This window comes from Lagopus muta, chromosome 19 (assembly GCF_023343835.1).
Source record: "Lagopus muta isolate bLagMut1 chromosome 19, bLagMut1 primary, whole genome shotgun sequence".
In the NCBI taxonomy this organism is placed as follows: domain Eukaryota; kingdom Metazoa; phylum Chordata; class Aves; order Galliformes; family Phasianidae; genus Lagopus; species Lagopus muta.
In genome coordinates, this window is record NC_064451.1 from 5,274,660 (window position 1) to 5,295,169 (window position 20,510).

General features: G+C 45.0%; 1 protein-coding gene across 1 annotated transcript; it reads left to right on the forward strand.

The window, feature by feature from the left end:
• The first annotated feature begins 13,735 nt into the window (after nt 1-13,735).
• Nucleotides 13,736-20,305, forward strand: SET (SET nuclear proto-oncogene). The gene is made up of 8 exons (XM_048966282.1): nt 13,736-14,090; nt 15,372-15,429; nt 16,391-16,533; nt 17,000-17,103; nt 17,276-17,389; nt 18,428-18,598; nt 18,692-18,838; nt 19,772-20,305. The coding sequence occupies exons 1-8, from the start codon at nt 14,018-14,020 to the stop codon at nt 19,793-19,795; spliced, it is 834 nt and encodes a 277-aa protein (XP_048822239.1). The 5' UTR covers nt 13,736-14,017; the 3' UTR covers nt 19,796-20,305.
• The last annotated feature ends 205 nt before the right edge of the window (nt 20,306-20,510 follow it).

Here is a 20,510-nt window from a genome sequence, read left to right on the forward strand (position 1 = left end):
CTGTGAGGAGTTGTGAGGGCTTAAGATAAAGGCTTGTCGTCCATAAGGAGATCGCCTTCAGTCCCCGCTAAACGCTCTGGTTGCTGTGATGAGCTGCAAGTCTGTGGTGGGAGACCAACTGTTGCAGCCGTGAGCTTACGTACGGCTGTGTCCCGACGAAGGGGTGAAGCACGGTCTGTGACTTCAAACCCTGACACAGCGAATGTGAGGAGAAAAGTTGGTGGGGTTTTGCTGCTGTGGTGGCTTTTTATGGTTGTTTGTTTGTTTGTGAAATGAGAATACATGGAACACCGAAAATACATCGGCATGCTGTCACCAAAGTGACTGCAATGTCAGTACCCGTTCCTCCACAACAGCTGCGCATCTGCGCTGCTTTGAAGACGAGATGTAAGCAAAGAGCTCCGGAAGATGACTCTGCTAAACGCAGTGTGGTTTGACTCTTCTTTATTGCAGTGTCTGATTTGCCGGAGCTGTAATGTGGAACGGTATTTCAGTGAACCTTATCTTGCTTTTCCTTCTGGCCTGGCCGTGTCAGACATGTAGGTGTTCTGATGTGGTCTCACAGCGCTGGAAATAGGGTGAAAGCACGGATGTCGGGGGAGGGTTCCTACCTGCCCCGGGCTACGAAAGCTCTCTAAAGTGGCTGGAACTAACACGGCGCTGATCTGTGCTTTCTCTGCTTTGTGTTGCATGAGATCGAGTATCAGTGAGTTGTCACTTTTGGGTAATGAGGCAAATCAGCATCAGAAAAGAGGAATAAGACAAGGCCGAAGTGAAAACTGTGAAGAAATGCTGGGGGGGAAAGTAGCAGGGACAAAGAAAAGAAAAAAAAGAAAAAAAAAAAAGCATGCATGGTTTGTTGTATAATTTCTATAACTTTGTGCGAACCAAATATTTTCTGCCACATCTCAGTACAAATTCACCCACTAGTGGGTGCAGCAGCCGCCCTCTGCATGCAATAAATGAAACAATTGAGCTCTGTTGAGGCTCCAGATAGCGGAAACAGCAGACGACCCGAAATAGAGAGAAGACGGTTGAGCCTTCCCCTTTTACCTTTTCCCCATTCCCTCCACCCCACCCAAACAGATGCAAGTGAGGACGAAGAAAACACACGTAGCTCAAACAAGAAGAGAGTGCCATGAGAAGGATCTTTTGGGGCTTAGACTGGCAGCAAGAAGCTTAAAATAGGAGAAAAACGTTGCCTATTGCTGCTGGATGGGTTCTGTACAGAGGACGTAAGTCCTCATGCATTGTCATGTATTAAAAAATAATCCAAAGAACAAAACTTAAGTAATAGCAAAGGCTCATACCAAAGAAACATACCACTCCATAGAGCGGTTGTCTCCCCAGGCAATATAACCATTAAGCCCTAATTCTGTTCCCGTAATTGTTCACTACTGGATTGCATAGCATCCAAGTTTGGTTTGGCAGAAATCTGGGTACTTGCCTATATTGCCTCTGAACACATAGATGTTAAACAGAATTTATGCTGGTATTTCTTGCTTGGCATCCAGGTACAGACAGTGCCTGATCAGTTACTTCCATACGGTTGTTTCAGACCTGGGCCTTGAGGTCATTTGCATTAGAGTGAGGTTGTTTGCTCTACCATGTGGAGGGTGTCAGTGAGGCCCCGAGGTTTGCATTAAATGGGGATATCACTGGAGAAAAATAGTCAGGACCATGCAAACGTGAAGGCAAGAAGACAAATAAGTGGGTATGACCCAAAAGGGAAATGACTGGAATGCCCTGACGTCTGTAGCATTATTTGAAAAGACACTCTTTCAGGTTCACCAGTAGCTTGGTGCACCACATTCTGTAGTTTTCAACAATTGCATCCTACTGTGCTTCTGTAGATGGTGATCGTGGAGTTCAAATGCAAGACCAGTACATAATGATCTGGCTGAAATCTGTTTATCTGCAGTGTTACCAGTGATTCACCTCATCTTGTACTCCAAAAACATCACAAACATCTTCTTTTACCCTTGAGGTAGTGAACTATCAGAGCTGGGTTTTGGGGTTTTTTTTTGTGTGTGTTTTTTTTTGTTTTTTTAAACAGTGGGCATTTGAAGTGTAAGTGTTGTAAGTTACACCATGTATGGCAGAAGGAAAAATAGGACCCAAGCCCCTGGAGTGGCATTTCAAATGTATCTGATAGAATCTTTGCGGATGCATTACTTACGTACAAATCTTATTTCTTTTTTGTTAGAAATCTGTGAATTTAAAAAAAAAAAGGTGTTCAGACAATCACTAAACCTGATGGAAGGTCAGGTGACCACAGCTGTGCTGCATTCAGATGTTCAGCAGCTTAACGTCTTTGTGTGGACTCCAACAACCTCAGGCTGTGTGAGTCTTCCAGCCATTGCTTCTTTGGGTTCATTCATATAGAGCTTATACATCTTTCTCCAACTTCCGACCTCGTTTTTCCCCCTCCCTCTGCCCAAATTCCCTCTGCAAATGCGATCCCGTTTGCCTTGAAAATCATACTTGAAATGTTGGCAGAAAATATGTTGTCTCATTTCTGAAGTTCTGGTGCACATACATGCATTATATGTTATAAAAATAATCCATCTCCATTAGTCATAGATCTGCTAGGGTCTGTAGAATTAGAATGGGGGGAGGAGTCCCTTTTAAACCTTATTATAGGTAGCATTTCTTTCACAGTACAGCTATTGCATATCCCATAGCTGTTGCCACATCGATAATAAGAGACTTCAGTCCAACATGACACAAATGGGAAGGAGCATAGGGAAAGCGTGCTTTGTTGCAGGTGGCAGCAAGCTGCCACCACAGGAGTGTGAAGACTCCATGCAGGCAGATTCTGAAAGGCAAAGAAGAGCTGGCACAGGGCCAGGAGCCATGGCATATCGAAAGGCATCCATGAAAGGCTCGGGATCCAAATTTCTGGCTGTCGTGGTGCTCCGAGCACAGTGGCAGCTGGGAGCTTCTGCTTTGGACACAGGCAAGATACTGTCAGCAGTGTGATTGGCAGCAGCTCTCTCCTTTTAGACACAGCATCCCCTCATTCCTGCTGAGCTTATATCAGCATGCCCACCATCTAATCTCAGAAATACATGTACAATCTGGCATCCCTCCCTTAAAAGGTAGCTGACCCATTGCAGCGCTGGCAGGATGGAAGAAAACACTGAGATCCGTTGAATTAATTCCGTATCATCATGTGTGACTAACTATTATTTATCTGCTCTGTGTATCAATTTATCAACTCGTACTATGTTTGCAGTATTTGAAGCAGCTGTTCAAATTTGAATTGGTATTATATAAAGCACCTGAACATCTTGAAAAGCACTGCAGGTAGGTATTATTTGTCGGAGGGCTGGCTGTCCCTTGCAGATAAGCTGCTCTGAAATAGGTAGTTACATTCTACTAAGTTCTATCAAATGTATGTTTGTGTAAAGCAAGCACAACTTGTCTGATAGTTCTTGAATGCACTTCAGAAAGCCAGATATTTAATTTCAAGCATAGGTTGCTCTGAAAGTAATGCCTCCTATTTATATTATTATTTATTTATTTTATACATATTATTATTATTATTTTATACATAATATATTATTATTATTATTATTATTATTATTATTATTATTATTATTATTTATTTTATACATAATATTATATTATTCCTTCATGGAAACTACAACAGATACAAAGAGTACAGTAACACGAGTTGATAAAGCAAATTCTCAGCTACAAAACACCATTAGCTGTGCATTTTTGCCAGTGATGAGCAAGAGCCTGCATGCCAAGCTCGTACACAGTGCATCAGCAGAGGTCCCTCAGTGTCAATGTTGCCACTGCTGAGATGCACCACCCCACCAACCACCCCTCAATGACTCTGAGTTGTTCTCTATCAGCATTCACCAAGCACTGAGGAATGTCAGTGGGTGCCATTTTTTCTGCACGGAGGAATTCAGTTCTATACCTTTACTCCAAACACACCTCCATGTCAGACACTGTTCTGTCAGACTGCCACTCTAATGCCATCTGTCACAGGGCAACAAAATGGAGTGGGTTATGGGCAAGAAGGTTCAGCCTCTACTGCCACACCACCAGCATCTGCCTCTGACACCGTGGGCCAACATCATAAAATAGGAGGCATTACTTTTGGAGCGCCCCTCATACTTTTGTTTGTTAAATCTGATTTATGTAAACAGTGAGTGACCAATATATCACAGCTTTACTGAGATGGCAATGTGTGATCTAAGAGTGCAGAATAAAACTGTTTTCCTAACAATGCCAGCAAATACAGCAGAAAGGACAGTCCCATGTTGTTAACATAAACTTTACCTCCATTTAAAGAGTTTGCATATTGTCAGTTTAGCTGGAACAGCAAAATCATCTCACAGCTGGTGCTGCAGCCAATTCTGAACTGGTGATTAAGAATATCCCATTATGATGAGCCTGTTATCCCACACATAGCAAGGAGCCCAAGGGGTCCCAGAGCACATTGTACAAACACAGCTCCACGCAATTTTGCACTCGGAAAATCTCCTCAAAAGTACAGAAGTACACAGAAGATGGAGCAGGCTGTTGTGTCCAATTTGCTAGGTCACCATTCAGTGTTTCTACTGCTCAAAAAATGCAAAGGGATCTCTAATGACCAGCTTTCTTATCTCCTCTAAAAGGTCGCTTCTTTATGTCCTTTAGGAGACTGAATGGAGCAGGGATGTAACGTCCATCCCCACGCAAACACAGATGGTTTTTTAGCCTTTTTGTTAGCCTTCATGTAGGGTTCTGATCCTGGTCTAACTTAAAGAAAAAAAAGAGCAAGAGCATGACAAAGCAGAGCCCCAAAAGGCATGAATGTGGCTCTTTGTGGAAAAGCGTGAAAACAATTGTACGCATTACATGCTGGGCTTGGAACTCTGTGCAGCCTAAGCCTATTGAAATATATATTTGTAAGCAGGAGTGGTGGGGAGGGAGGATGCATCGGAATGAGGCCTGGAGCTGAAATGCTGTCATAAAGGCAGTAGGAGGAGAGAAGGCTATAAACTGGCTGCCATCCTCACATTGAAAAAGGTCTGGAAACGTCTTAGTGCCAAATGTCACACCTTCCGTTCCTGTTTTTCTTTTGTCCTTAGTTTCCCATTTAAGCAATTCAAACTTTTCCTATTTATGTTACAGATCTATGGAAGCTGGGTTACCTAAGAGCTTTTTGATTTTGCTCTATCCTATCCTGACAAACTGCTGCTCATTCAACCTTTATGTATTATACTTTTAATAACCAATACGACAGCATCAGAACTAAAAAAAAAAAGAAAAAAAAAAAGAATCCCACACAAGAGATTTCTCAGCATCACCACGGCCTGAGAGAACTTGCTGCAGTGACAGGAGGCAATTTATAAGGAATTAACTCTGACAGTCACTTTATACAGCTGATTTTCAAAGATCTGGGCACTAAAGAAGTGTTAATGAGGGTACTGAGGCTTCATAATTAATTATACTAGCATCTCTTTGTTGCTCTCTAGAACAGTAGTGCCTGGTTGACATTTCAATGGGAATCTGGTAGTATTCTTTGTTATTATTATCCAGGAGTACAGTTATACCTTAGCTCCCAGAGGGCAATGTTGCATGTAAATGCCTCTGTGAATTGCAAGAGCCTTTGGATCTCAGTAAAAGCCCTTGAAGGAGACCCTGCTGGATACTGAATGGATGTCAGTAAAATTTCTCTAGTCTGGAGTCTCTCTTCAGATATGGACTCTCCTCCCCTTTCATTTCTCCCTTCCCCCTTCCTTTCCACTGTGCCGGTCCTTCTCACAAGGCTTAAGAACAGCACTTTCTGAATCTTTAGTTGCAAACCTTTAAAGGAAGGGATACTGACCTGAACGAAACAGTGAACAGAGAATAGAACAGTCTTCAGAAAATAGGGAATATTTTTCACACGCTTGAGTTTTCATTGCAATAAAACCAGCACTGCCAGAAGGAATCCCAGAAGTGGTGAGTCAGATAATAGACGTACGGCTGTGGCGGGAGGGAAATGGTCTCGACTTTGTTTTACACCCTCCTCAGCTTTCTTTGTAAAGGCAGATGAAATTATTTTCCAGTCGTGCCACTGCAAAAGCAAACACGGAGTTTAAAGGTTATTTGCTTTGTGCGTTTTCGAGAGTTGTTATTTTTGAATCCGAAAGGGAAAGGATGACTTTTTGGCAGTGATGTCAAATTCTACTCTGGAAGCTTTTACTGTATCACCTGAAGTTCTCTTATTTTGTACATCGATAGCCCACTTGCTTGCGTTAATTTAAACAAAACTAACAACAGTGTGGTGTTTTTTTCACACCAGCTGAATCGCAGCCTTGCCGTGCTAAGGGCACACGTTGACAAACGCATCTTCTAAGTCAGTGAGATCGATGCAACCTGTTCCTCACCCTTTCCCCATTCATTCCTGCCGTTATGCGACCTTGTCTCTTGTGGCATTCCTTGTGCATCTGCAGCAGGGAACAGATCAGAATATGTATTGCTCGGAGTTAAAAATAAATGTTTTTCTGAGGACTATTTTTTAATTGAAATCAGGTTCCCGATTCAGTTTAACACGAGGCTGCACAAAAACCAGCACTGGCACAATCCAAGGCCAGCACGATGGGGAAGAGAGGAGGAATGTGGGGGGGGGGGGATCCATAAGCAGGACATTCTAGCAGAAAAATGAGTTAAACAACATCCTCAAAGATTTCAGATCCTTCCAAGCCAGAGGCACCTCTTTGCTTGGGGCTCAGACAGCACCTTGCACAAAGGGATGGCAGTCACAGAACTTTCAGGACTCTCGGAGCCATTGTAATACCAACGAATCATAAGCGTTCCTACAGACTGACACAATTAACCAAATTCCACTTGCAGATCTTCATTGTTGGCAACTTGAGCAGCATTTTATGTCGCTGAAGCTGAAGCCTAGCTCTATTCCTACATTCTGTCCCTGGCTCTAATGAGGGATAACTGAATAACCGGCATTTAGTTAATCAATACAAGAATTACTTTTCTCACAGAGGTTTTATATTTAGCTAGATTCTTTTATGAGTTTTGACATTCTCAGATGACAAGAATAATGTGTACACTGTATTGTTATAGCACAAACTGTGTATGACATCTCCACGCATTTTCCTCCTTTTTGTTTCCCCTCCTCTGTCACTGCACTCCTACAGAAAGCTCAAGACGTGCTGCGAATGTCTGAATGACGCCAACTTGAGACGGAAGGATTGTAAATAACGCACTCACTCTTCACTGAGTGATATTCTGTGTATTTGTTTTAATCTGATATTTCCTGGGTAGGAACAGAGGTTACTTCCCCTGGGAGTTCAAGTATCGATAGTGCTCTCTGTAGCAGGGGAAGCCCTTCATGGTTCTCACAAAAACGGCTCTCCAGGGTAGCGTGACAATGGGTGGAATACAGTGGGTAAAGCTGTGGTCTTTATGGCTCTTCCTGAGGGGCCAAATCTTGAAGCAATTCAACTTGGTTTGGGATTCAGCAAGAATTTTCTTTGCATAGGAAGAAGGAGGTGATAAATACGAGTTTTGAGAATTGGCCATAAAGTACTGGAAAACAAATGTTTATGGATTCTGTTTGTGGAAAAGGCGTGTGCTTCTTAACTTCCCCACGAGTGGAAAAGTGAGAGAGGATTATTTGAAGCTCTCTGAAGGAAAACCTTCAGAAGAACAAAATAGTTTTATGATTCCTCAACATTGCTGCATCCCTACTTAGATATCCTAAAGCTTTGATTCAGCTTTCATACAAGTTTAATGGTTGGCAACCCTGCCCACAGCAGGAGGTTGGAACCAGACGATCTTTGAGGTTCCCTTCCAACCCACACCATTCTATGATTTGAGTACTTTTGATCCAGACCTGCTGTGTCTACTTAGAAGGACTCTATCCAGTACTGGATCTTCTGCCCCAGCTACAAGGGAATCAGTCTTTCCCTGGACGGAGCAGAAAGCAAAGGCAAACACTACTTCCCCTGTTTATTATTTTAGGGCCTTCTACACTAAAACAGAGCTGGCACAGCTATTTCAGAGTAATGCCCAGTATTAATTGCAGCATTTCAGTCTGACAGTGTCCCTGTCAGTGACTGATCATTCTACCTAGGAATGCTTTCTGTGAGTGGTCGGTTTGTCCAACAACTTCTGTTCACAGCTTTTATTACACAAGAGCATATGTAGTAAAAGAGCCTCAAGCACAAACACCAAACCATCCACAACAGGTATTAATTAATGATCAGGTTATTTCAAATAAATGCAAAGTCTTTCAGATTTACCCAGACAGATTTTCTGTGAAACCATTCTAAGCATCCTGAGCGTGGCTGAAGGCTCCTACAGCCTCAGCACCGAATGGATTGGCACTAATTCTGTCCTACAGTGGACAGTATCCACAGTAATTGAGTATCCCTAAGAAAAGGCTTGAAGATCTGCAGGTGTGAATGCATGGGGGAAATCTGTATCCTGCGGGCATTGCAGGTAGTGAAGAACCACTCTGGCATTTGCCAATACGTGTTTTTGTACAAGACTTTTGTACATTCCAGATCCCATCTTGAGCTGCGAACTCCTCAGGCTGGAGGAGATGGATATCCACATCTGGAAGTGGCAGTAGCACATCTGGACAGGTAGATATGTCAATATTTTTTTGCTCTTACAAACCGCAGTTCAGTAGCGCTAGATTAAGATCAGACCCATCTATGTGTGGGTCCGTTGGTACAGTTAGTGATCACAGACACGGTGCTCCAGGATAACAATCATGGAGTAAAAAATCTAAATGAACGTCAAGAAGGGCAGGAAACTCCACCATTCAAATGGCTCTTTGGACAGGGACTCTTAATTCCACAGTTCCAAATGTAACTTCAAGAGAATCTTCCAATAAGCATTTTTCCCTTATAGACCGGAAGGAACAGATCATTTCAGCTCCCTGCGCTACTTACAACTCTTTACCTTGTGTGAAAGAAAGAAACAAAACATTCATAAGCACTCATAGGTCTGAAGAGCCTACACCTCATGTTCAGAAGTGTCTTAGGTTTCATTGACTGTGAATTTTTATTTTATTTTTACTTTATATATACTTTTTTTTTTGCTGCCTTTTTGTCTCTAATATCTGGGAATAGGAAAAAGTGTTAATGACCATCCAGCTCTTCCTAGATTACAGATGAGCACTCCGGTAAGTTAAAAACATTGGCATAAGAAAGAACAAAAATCAAGTTTAGTGACTACATCTAATGGGAACATGGCCAAAAATTAAGGGAAAAAAAAAACTCCCAACAGAATCATTGGATTTATTCAATTATACAACATTACTCACTGTGTTGTCTGTGCTACTGAAGCACCATTCTGCTTCAAAGGCAGTATTTAATCCAGCAATATTTTCATCTGAGGGTTCTGACTGCAACAACTGTGAGGACACGTGGAAGATTCTTCCATCGTTATCTAACCACTCAGTGCTAATGTGAGCGCAGGCTGGGAAGGTCTGTGACTTGTGGAGATGAATAAACAGTTGGAGGGGAGGTATTTGACTGTTTAATGTATGTGCCAAACTGTCTTTCCAGGGTCATGGAGACTCAGCAATTCCTGGGGGCTGTCAAACTGATTACACGCAGCAAAGCAGCCGGTGTGCCTCTGCTGCTGCTTAGAGTAAGCACTGATACGTCAGTCAGACTTTACTATCAAGTACGAGCTTCTGTGCACTTCAAGTGTTGCTCAGCCTTCAACTCATCGCTGTACTCGGTCATTTAGAAGCATTCATATGCTCTAAAAAAATGTTGCCTTGCACTGCTAGGTGGGTCTTTGTTCCAGATACAGATCGTGAGCCTGCAAGGTTTCTGTGGCAGAGCATGCTCCCGGCACAGATGTACAGCTGTAAAACCTTTTGGTTGTATTTCAGCGGTGGTAAAACGATCCTTGTTTTCTATTTCCATACAGTAATTTCTGTGAGATTCTTCTGGATGGAGAGTTATAAAAATGTTAAGTTGCTATTAATCACAGTGACTTGCATGATTTTATGTATGCCCATTCTGTATAGCAGGAATACTTAGTGGGAAATTTATTCTTCATTTTTTCACACATCATTACATTGTATTTGTGAGGATTTAGCACATTTTCTGGTTTCACTTGCCAAATCAAGGGTCCATGTTTAATAGGTACAGCTGACGTTACAAAAACTAGGCATGATTACCAATTATGTCTCTGTCTTGTAGTAATGCAGTAATGTTAGATGTAGTAATCTCTTCTCACTGATGACAGGTGACAGGATGAGGGGAAATGGCTTCAAGTTGTGCCAGGGTAAGTTTAGGTTGGATATCAGGAAAAACTTCTCTACAGAAAGGGTGGTTAAGCATGGAATGGGCTCCCCAGGGAGGTGGTTGAGTCACCATCCCTGGATGTGTTTAAAAACCATCTGGATGTGGTGCTCAGGGACATGATTTAGCGGAGGGTTGTTAGAGTTAGGGCAGTATGGTTAGGTTGTGGTTGGAGTCGATGGCCTTTAAGGTCTTTTCCAACCCAAGCAATTCTATGATTCTATATCTATCTAAAGAAAGACATATTGGGAGATCTGAACTTCTGCATCAAAGACAAGACTGTCTTTATGAATAGGTTCTGTTTATTCCATTCTCGAGAACAACGAGCAACTACCACTACACTCTATGTAAACTGTAAGGCCACTAATCATTATCAGGTGCTGCCAACACCCCCCAGACGTTCACATATACACAGAGGAAAACGAACATGAGTTTTCTTCACTTATCTGAGTGTCACTGCCACCCTGAAGGCTGTGAAGATCTAACTCCTTTACTTGACAACGCTCGTGCACTCAGCTGGAAAGATACCGCAGACAGTCCAGTTTTGCAACTACAACCATACAACTTGAAGTTCAGAGAAGAGCAGGAATACAAACTGTAACACCAAAGGAAAGAAGCTACTTGAGATAGAGGCAGCATATTGGACGGTGTCATTCAGGAAAAAGTGTTACTTGTCAATTGATGTTTTATACATATATATATATATATATAAAAGAGGAGAGGAGGAGGACACCATATTCTGCAAATGCATTAACACATCTATTTCACAGGATTGTAACTGTACATTTTATAATCAACAGTCATTAAAGGACTGAAACTGCCTTAGGTGTTAATTACGGACAATGAAAAACATCAGTAGCGGTGAAGGAAAGTGACTGAATATTTATCAATTACAAGAACAAGTTCTTCTAAACAGGATGTTTGTTTTTAGTGTTATCATGAATATTAAGCACAGTCTTATGTCTGAGCATCACATGTAATTTCTGTAAAACCTTGTGTAACAGCAGATAACTCATGTAACAAGGCTTTATATCACCTAGATGCCATTTTCCTTTCTTTTTCATGACACTACATGGGCTTTAGGATCCCTACAAAGAGGAAAGTTTCAGATGAGTTGAGAATTGCGCTGCTTGCTTTTTCACACATACTTGAGTCATGTTGCTCCTGGGCATATATGTTGACAGTGCAGCAAGAACAAACAGTGAATCAATTCAGCAGCAACAGCCACTAGGTGCTCTGCTCTCATCCTTCCTTCTTAACAACTACACTAACTCAGTGGCTTCGTTATATTTCATTACGTCTCTATAAAGCAATGAAGGGAGGACAAAGAAGGCATCATTCTGTGAGTTGCTGTCAAACTGTTTGAGCCAAGCCCCAGAAGTATGTAAGCACCTGTTGTTGGGAGACCTTTTATGAATTATACCCAAAAGTCAGACTGCAGCTGAACTGAAAGTGAGGTTCTCCTTTGAAAGGCAGACAAGACTAAAAGCAACTGGTCAGTTTGGGTGAAAGGGTACATCAGTGGAACAGACAAATCACACTTCAGGAGCACATACTGCTTTATGTGCAGAAGTAGTAGGGAGTAAGCATATGCTCCTTTGATCATCACAGAACTCACTTTCAATTATACAGCCTACATTTTCAAATTGTGGACCTTAAAAGGCCGATCTGTAGAACAGAATAGCATATTATAAGTGTTAAAAGGGAAATAAGCAAACATACACAGTTGCATAGTGAAGAGATTAAAAGAAAACAGAAGAAAGAAAATCGTGCTGCGCACTTGAGCTTACCTTACCTTGTCTAGATATGAAAACATCCATATTAATCAATCTTGGGAAATGCAGACAGAGCGCAAGAGAAACTTTGTTGCTGTGTTGGGCATCAGAAAGGCCTTGAGACCTCCCTCTAGGGGAGAGGTTGATCATCCTGCATTATTAAGTTGTGATGCTTCATTGCTGCTTCTAGCACAGGTGGCAGCTCCTCTTGTGTTTGCATGGGGAAGCACAGTGCAATCTGTGGCTGTGCCACAGCAGTTGTGGGTGGCCGCGGGAGCAGACATAGCCGGCAGGAAGTGACAGCAAGGAACACAAAGGGAAAAAACCTTGGGATTTGGAAGCCACAGGTGTGAACGGGAAATGGGATACTATTGTGGGGCCTCTGAGGAGGCAGGAGCTGATCCAGGCCTTGCTGGCTAAGTACATTGGAAGGGCAACTTGAGGAGGTGGGAAAGAGAAGGGAAGGGAAGGGAAGGGAAGGGAAAGGAAGGGAAGGGAAGGGAAGGGAAGGGAGAATGTGAGAATGTTGTGTGACTGGAAAGCAAACCACAAAGGGCAAGTTTCTACTTCATCAAAGCTGTGTCTGTTTCTTAGCTTGATCTGCATTATAATACTTATTTGTGAGCGATATGCTGCATTTTTGGTAGAAAAGAGTGGCTCAGCTGTTACTTTAAGAGCAAAACAGGGCTCACTTAGCTTGGAGGCTGCACTGAGCTCTTCCACAACAGGTGGAAAGGGACAAAAAGGGTTATTTAAAGGCTGCTTGTCCTGGTTGCAGTGGCAGGTGTGCTGGCAGGCACCGGGGCTCAGTGACCTTCTAGGGCTGTGCTTCCACTCCAACGGAGTGGGCTGATGTGACTGACAGGGCCTCTGCGCCCTCGGAACGTAAGGTCTGAACTGGTCTGAGTCATATTCCAGCTGGAGGCAGCAACGCGGAGGCAGCAGCCACGTCCGAGGGCCCCATCGGCCAGGCAGCACCAGAGATGCCGGTGCCGGCAGGGCCACCTCAGGCAGTGAGGCCGCTCGGGGCGGCTGCGTGTTAGGATCATCGATCCCAAACCATCACACAGACAAACTTCCCCCGCGGGACCTCTGCCAGCCCCTCGTGACGCCGGGATCGCTCCGCTACAGACGGCCTCTCCGCACAGGGCGGGGGAGGCGGTGAGGAGACGCGCGCGCTTCGAGCTCGGCGCTCACGCTGAAGGTTCGCGGCCACGTGCGCCGGGTGACGGCATCGGCGGCGCGCACGCACGCGCATATCGCCCCCGGCCGCTCCTCACACGAACACCTGCGCGCGCCGCCGCCCTTCTCTCCCCCCCACCTCCGCCTCCCTGCCTCCCTCCTTCTCTTCTCCCGCCTCTCGCGCCGTCCTCTGTGTCTCCGCGCCGAGCCCCGCCTCACCAGAGCGCTCGGCGCGGCCAATGGGCGCCCAGCATGGAGTGGTCGGCGGGGGCGGGGCGCGGGAGGAGCCTCTCTGCGGCTGCGCGCGTGCCGCCCGCGGCGGGAGGCGGTCTCAGCGCTTGCGCGCGGCGGCGCGCTCGTCCTCTCCAGAGGAGCGGAGCGGCGCGCGCCTGCGCCCTTCGCCGCCCGCCGCCCAGCGCCCGGGAGGGGGGCTCGGTGCGCCTGCGCGTCGCGGCCTACGTCCCCCCCGTGCCCCGGAGGGGGGGGTTGCTGCGCATGCGCTCCGCGCCGCCCGCCCCTCGCCAGCAGCAGCAGCAGGAGGAGGCGGAGGAGGAGGCGGCGGCGGCGATTCTGGCCGAGGGGAGCGCGAGGCAGTGCGAGCGCCGCTGCCGCCCCCTGTGATCCGGGAGCCCCAGGTCCGGGCGGAGGAGGCGGCGGAGGGCGGCAGAGCGGCGGCGGCGGCGGCAGCACAGCGGCAGCAGGAGGAGTCTGCGCGCGGCCCCCCCTCCCTCAGCCCCGCTACAGCCCCCTCCCTCCCTGCGCGCTCCGCTCCGCACCGCCACCATGTCGGCGCCGGCGGCCAAAGTCAGTAAGAAGGAGCTCAACTCCAACCACGATGGGGCCGACGAGACCTCAGGTGAGGCCGCGCCGGGGGCGGGAAGGGAATGGCGGCGTCCGGCTCGCGCCGCGCCGCGCCGACCGCCATTTTCCCCGAGCGCACGGGCCGCGGCCGGGCCGGAGGCGGGAAGAGCGCGGGGCCGGCCGGGCGGATGTGCAGGCCCCGGCGGCGGCGGGAGGAGGCCATGTTAGCGCCCTTTTGTCTCCGCTCCCGGCCCGGCCTTCTTCCCCACGGGCGCGGGCGGGGCCGGGCGGGGGGCGCTGCGGCCTCGGCGGAGCGGCGGGACCCCCCCCCCGCTCTGCCGCTCTGCCCCCCCGCCCCCCCTCCCGGAGCGGCATCCGCGGAGCCTCATTGTGCTCCGCCGCCATGATGCTTGGCCGCCTCTCGCTTTCGGCGCCGCTCCGCCGCGTGGTGCCGCTTCGCCGCGCGGGGATGGAGCGCCGCCGCCGCCGCGGGGCCACGCGGTGCCCGACCGAGCGAACCGCCCGCGCCTCCCCACGTGCGATCGCGGCCGCTCCGCGCTTTCGAAAGGTCGCCGCCGTGCCGCGGGTTTCCTCCCGTTTGCCGCCGCCAGAGGAAGGGCGCAGCTCTCCTTCCTCCTTGCCCGCCGCACGCTGCGGTCGCACACGTGCTCCCCGCGGCGCGACCGGGCCCTTTCGGGGAGAGCTGAGCCATGCGGGGAGCGCTGATCGCGCCGCGCCGGCCCCTTCCCGCTGCCGCTCATTCATCTCCGGGCGCGATGGGCGAACGGGCGGCCTTTAACCGAGAGCTTTGCCGGACGCGTCCGAGGGAACGTAGCGATAGGAAATACCCGACGAAGCGTGACCTCGGAGTTCTGTCCTTGTAACTGACCCATCCCGCGTGCTTTTTGGTTTTTAGAAGGCAGCGCGTTCCTGGCTGGGCTGTTCCCATTGATGTTCCTGTCTTTTCCGAACCGCTTAATGCGTGTTCTTTGAAATCTGTTGGTCTTAGGCTTGTAACTGCATAGTGAAATTGTTAGTTATCTCTCCCGATTTGCTTACTGCCCACATTGATTTGTAAAACCACCTAGAGGAACTGGAGCTGTGATTTTTGGACATAAACTTGTAAGCAGTCCCATTTCTGTGAACTTTTCAGCACTTCAGCCACACTTCACCGTAAAGTAGGTGAAACTTGAAGGGCTGGTAGTGCTGAAGGCACTAAATAGAAACGCCTGTATTTCTGCAGTAGGTCGCTGGGACAGGTCTTAGGAGAAAATGTCAAGTGATTCCTCAGGTTCAAGAATTGAGGGATTTTGATGCATTTTCATTTATTTTTCAGAAAAAGAGCAACAGGAAGCAATTGAACACATTGATGAAGTACAGAATGAAATAGACAGGTAAACATTACAAAGCTTTCGTTCTTCTTTAGCGGAAAGTAAGAGATTTCCAAAAATAAAAATGTCCATGATGTGCTTGGCAGTGGTTCTCAGTCCCTCCAGCTTCCCCCACGGGGTGTGTTGTGTTCTGACCTGACCAGCTTTAAGAATTATTTGTCTGTGACCAAAATTTTGAATAAGTGCCTCCATTTCTTGGTTAACAGTTTTTAAACTGATAATACAGAACTTGAGTTTGTATTTTTAAATTCACTGTGGTAGTTAAGAGCTTTATTACTTACTGATTTTCCATGCTGACGCGTGTGCTGTTTTGCAAAAGTATTCTCATGCTTTTGAGCAGTGAAGTTGAAAAGATAGCTTTATTGGAAATATTTTTATTATACATGTGTGTTTTTGTAGAGTAACAGGTAGAAAAGTTCACTGACAATTTAATTTCCCCAGATAGTGCGTGCTCTGTCTGTATTTGAGTCTCATCTGCATGCACATTACCCTGCTATGCATGCAGGTGAGAAGTAAGGCTCAAGTTGTGGTTTCAGGGCTCTGTCTTTTAGAAAGCCATTTAAGTGTTCTGTCTTAAGGCTTTATTGATGTGGGGTACAAAGTTGCTTTGCTGTAGTCATGCTTACCTGCCCCAAAATTATACAGGGTGGGTAATAGTGTTACGTACTACACATCAACAGGTGTCTTGCAAACAAAATGTGTAAGATGTTGAATACTACTTTGCATTGCATCAATAAGGGTCTGCCCCTCATGTAATGCTGCAAAGCATAACATACACTTAGAGTGCTTCATTAAGATGTGTGTATTTGCTTCTGGTAGGGTGTCTCTTGCCAGTGGTTACGGCTTTGAGCCTCTGTTTTATGTTTGAGCTCCTGACTATTATAGTTAAATCCATTCAGTTTGCAGCTAACTACTGATGATACAGTTTTCTCTCGTGAGGTTAGCATGGCTCTTTCTATTACAGACTGAATGAACAAGCCAGTGAGGAAATTTTGAAAGTAGAACAGAAATACAACAAACTCCGCCAACCATTCTTCCAGAAGAGGTCAGAATTGATCGCCAAAATCCCAAATTTCTGGGTAACAACATTTGTCAACCACCCGCAAGGTATATTGCTAATAGCCCTCTGTTTCCGTACATTCAATGCTTCCTTGCTTATAATGTGAGGCTCTTGCTGTTCTGAGTGTTTTCTAGGAATGTTACTAGGCATCACTTACACAGAAGCCTGCTTCGTGTGCAAACACTTCCTTTTGTCACAGGGTACATTTTATAAGCTTTTTGGCTCTTGTATTTGCTGACCAAAGGAACATCTTGATCACTAGGATTCCATGGCAATTTTCTTCCTGTATTTTAAATGACAAGTTTCACACTTTCCACAAATAATCAGCCCCATGAAAGAAAATACAGCTGCTAGTACTCGATTTTCTGGCTTCTGTCTTAAAAAAATGGGCCACAAGAAGTTGGCTCAAATGTGTTGCTTTTCAGATCATATGCAGTGGAAATCTCCTGTATTTCTTGTCCATGACATAAGTTTAACAGCTTTGTTAACTTGGAATTCCTAATTCTTCTTCAGTATCTGCACTGCTGGGAGAAGAAGACGAAGAGGCACTGCATTATTTGACCAGAGTTGAGGTGACAGAATTTGAAGACATCAAATCAGGTTACAGAATAGATTTTGTAAGTACTTTGAATACTCCTTCGCTTGTGACTTTGCTTTTTTGAGTGCAGTTGTGTATGGGCTTGTAGTTTGTCACTTAGTCTTTCCAGTTGTCTATTTAGTACCAGATTTGACTTGGCACGTATACGATTACTTTCTGTGAGTTCTAACCTTTGGCTTTCAACTTTGCAGTATTTTGATGAGAATCCATACTTTGAAAATAAAGTTCTCTCCAAAGAGTTTCACCTGAATGAAAGCGGAGACCCATCTTCAAAATCAACTGAGATCAAATGGAAATCTGGAAAGGTGTGTCTCTGTGTATCTGGGAGAGGCAGTTGCTGCTGTATGTGATACCATCATTTTCATTTGTGTTCCTTTCTTTTTTTCATAACAGCAGCTGTCTCTTCCCCTTTCCACCCCTTTCCCTCTTTTCTGTACGTGTAGTTCATGTTTTGCAACACTTATATGGAGATACATAATTTATCCTCAATTCTGTACAACAGCTCAACTTAGCTACTGTGCAGAAATCACAGTTCTAGTTTGAAGTAGCTGAATGGTCTTTAAAATATACCACAAAATCGATGTGAATTTTAGTATTGTTCAGTTAAATAGTATAAACTTATAAACATTACGATTCTGTTAAGAAAACAGACATTGGAAGTTTTGAGTTACCTTGTAACCCAAGAAAGAATGGGTTAAATACAGGATGGTTGTGTTCTTCTCAAGCTCAGGAAAGTTCTGGGCTGATGTGGTGGATGTGTTCTTGTGGCCATACGTTGTAGCACTGTGTGCATTTTTATTTGCTTACCACAGAGAATGTTCTGAAGACTTCAAAGCAGAGCATGCTAAGATAAGAACACCTGGCAGGCTTAAATCTCACTGTTAAGTTAAAGACAGAGCTTAGAAGTGTGGAGACTGACCGTTTTTAAACTGTGGATTTATGTGGTAGATGTAGCACTGAGCTACAATCGCAGCAGCTCTAGAGCAGTATTAAGCTATTTTAAGTTTGGCATTTCAGTAAACACTTGTTTACTTCCGTGACAGGGAGGCATAAAGGAAGTGCAAGTTCTTGTGTATCCACAGTGTGTCAGTGGAAGTCATTTAAAGAAGTAGGCTTACTGCTGAGTGGTACCTTTTGCTATGAATCCTTAAGATTCCAAACATTTATTTTATGATTTTTCCCAGAAAGATGGAATAGATGTCAAGTTTTGGTTGTTTAGACAAGTGTGTTTCTAAATGGTGCTCATGTTTTACTTTTTTGGGGGGGAGGGCGGGGGGTGGGAGGGGAACACACACAAAAAAGTGTAAAAATGTATTTAGAGAACTTCTTAACTTTGTTTTCAGGATCTGACAAAACGTTCAAGCCAGACACAGAACAAAGCCAGTAGGAAGAGGCAGCATGAAGAGCCAGAAAGTTTCTTTACCTGGTTCACTGACCACTCTGATGCAGGTGCTGACGAGCTAGGAGAGGTCATCAAGGATGACATCTGGCCAAATCCATTACAGTACTACTTGGTAAGAGGAGCGCCGTGCTGTTAGCCGTACCTGCAGAAGCGCTGCGCAGGTAAAAGTGAATTTGATCATTGTAGTTATTGTATGTTCTTTAAGGTTCCTGATATGGATGATGAAGAAGGGGAGGGAGAGGAAGACGATGATGATGATGAAGAGGAAGAAGGGTTGGAGGATATTGACGAAGAAGGAGATGAAGATGAGGGAGAAGAAGATGAAGATGATGATGAGGGAGAGGAAGGAGAGGTGAGCGCTCAACCTTTACCTGTTCCCTCTCTGATCTGTGGGAATCAAATCAGTTTAATGGAGGGACTTTGTGAGAATATTGAGCCATTGGTATGAAGGTAGTTTTCTGTGCAGTCATTGACAAAGTTTTAGGAGAGAAGCAGAGCTATTACTGCTTTAACTTACAGTATTCCAGTGTAGTGGTAAGTATGTTTGTATCTGAGCGTGCAAATAACCTGGTTTGAGTGAACCTGCAAGGAAAGTGCTCCAGGTGAATTAGGATATTAGTATCTGCTCTAGCTTAATAAAGTCATTAATTAGCGAGCATTATAGCAAAACTTTACTTGTCAGTAGCTTTTGTTGGTGCATCCAGTTCTGTGATTCTCCTGCCTGTTGGTTCATTTTGGCTTATTGGCATTCTAGCTAAGACTCTTCACTGCGTGCAGGAATTAAGTTTTGCTTAGTAGCAAGTGGGGCTCTGGAGACAGCACTCAGGGCATTGGGAAGTTGAAACTGAGCATTTATTTCTGGTTACTGAGGCAGGAGGACTGCTGTGTGTGGTACCAGGCACTGTGTGCTGAGTAATGGGCTGTAATTAGAATACCAGCCTCTGAAAGTTGAAGAAATTTGCTCTTCTGATTTGAAAAGGAAACACAAAAGAAAAAGAATGAATTCACTTTCTAAATGATGAATGTTAGTGATTCTAAGTCATGGTAACTCTTTCAAAGCTGTTTTTTCAATGGGACGTACAGTACTGACTGGCTTCTGTGTGCTGCATAACTCATGATAAGTGTCACTATTAGTGAAGAAGGACAGATGATCACACAGTGCTATGAGTAATACTGTAGGACTGTAGTCTCTAGGGTAGCAAAACATTCTAGTTACTGCATTTGAAAGTTCGTGCTATCTGGCGTTTAGTGATTAGACTTTTAATTGTTGTTTATCTTTCAACAGGAGGATGAAGGAGAAGATGACTAATTGAACACTGATGGATTCCAAATTCCCTTTTTACCTTTTTAATTTTTCTCCAGTCCCTGGGAGCAAGTTGCTGTCTTTTTTTTCTTGTGCTCAGTCTCCTTGTTCTCTTGAGGTCTCTTTTTCTCTCCTCTACACCATGGTTCACAATTTAATTTGGGGAAAATACCTTGAGCAGAAGGCAGTGGAAAAGAATCTACCAGTTTCTGTTTCAAGTTCATTTTTATCCCTTTCTGTCTCAAAACAAAAACTGTTTATGGAATCAACACACCATATTCTGTGGGAAAAAAGAAAACCTTCTGCTCCCTTCACTCTGCTGGAAGCTGAAGAGTGCTAGGCCCCTGTGTAGTAGTGCATAGAATCTAGCTTTTTTCCTTCTTTCTCTGTATATTGGGCTCAGAGATTACACTGTGTCTCTATGTGAATATGGACAGTTAGCATTTACCAACATGTATCTGTCTACTTTCTCTTGTTTAAAAAAAAAAGAAAAAGCTAAAAAAAAAAAAAATGGGGTTATAGAAGGTCAGCCTGGGGTGGGTTTCAGATGTGTGGGTGGGGTAAGTGGGCATTTTGACAACATGGCTTCTTCTCCTTTGGCATGTTTAATTGTGATGTTTAACAAACATCCTTGCAGTTTAAGATGACACTTTTAAAATAAAATCTTCTCCTAATGATGACTTTGAGCCCTGCCACTTGATGGAGAATCAGCAGAACCTGT

What these genes read in the sequence shown, in the direction of transcription:
- SET (XM_048966282.1), top strand. Translation starts at nt 14,018, where the DNA reads ATGTCGGCGCCGGCGGCCAAAGTCAGTAAGAAGGAGCTCAACTCCAAC. An exon ending in GTACAGAATGAAATAGACAG is followed by an intron (nt 15,430 to 16,390) that starts GTAAACATTACA and finishes TTTCTATTACAG; the next exon opens with ACTGAATGAACAAGCCAGTG. An exon ending in ATGAGGGAGAGGAAGGAGAG is followed by an intron (nt 18,839 to 19,771) that starts GTGAGCGCTCAA and finishes ATCTTTCAACAG; the next exon opens with GAGGATGAAGGAGAAGATGA.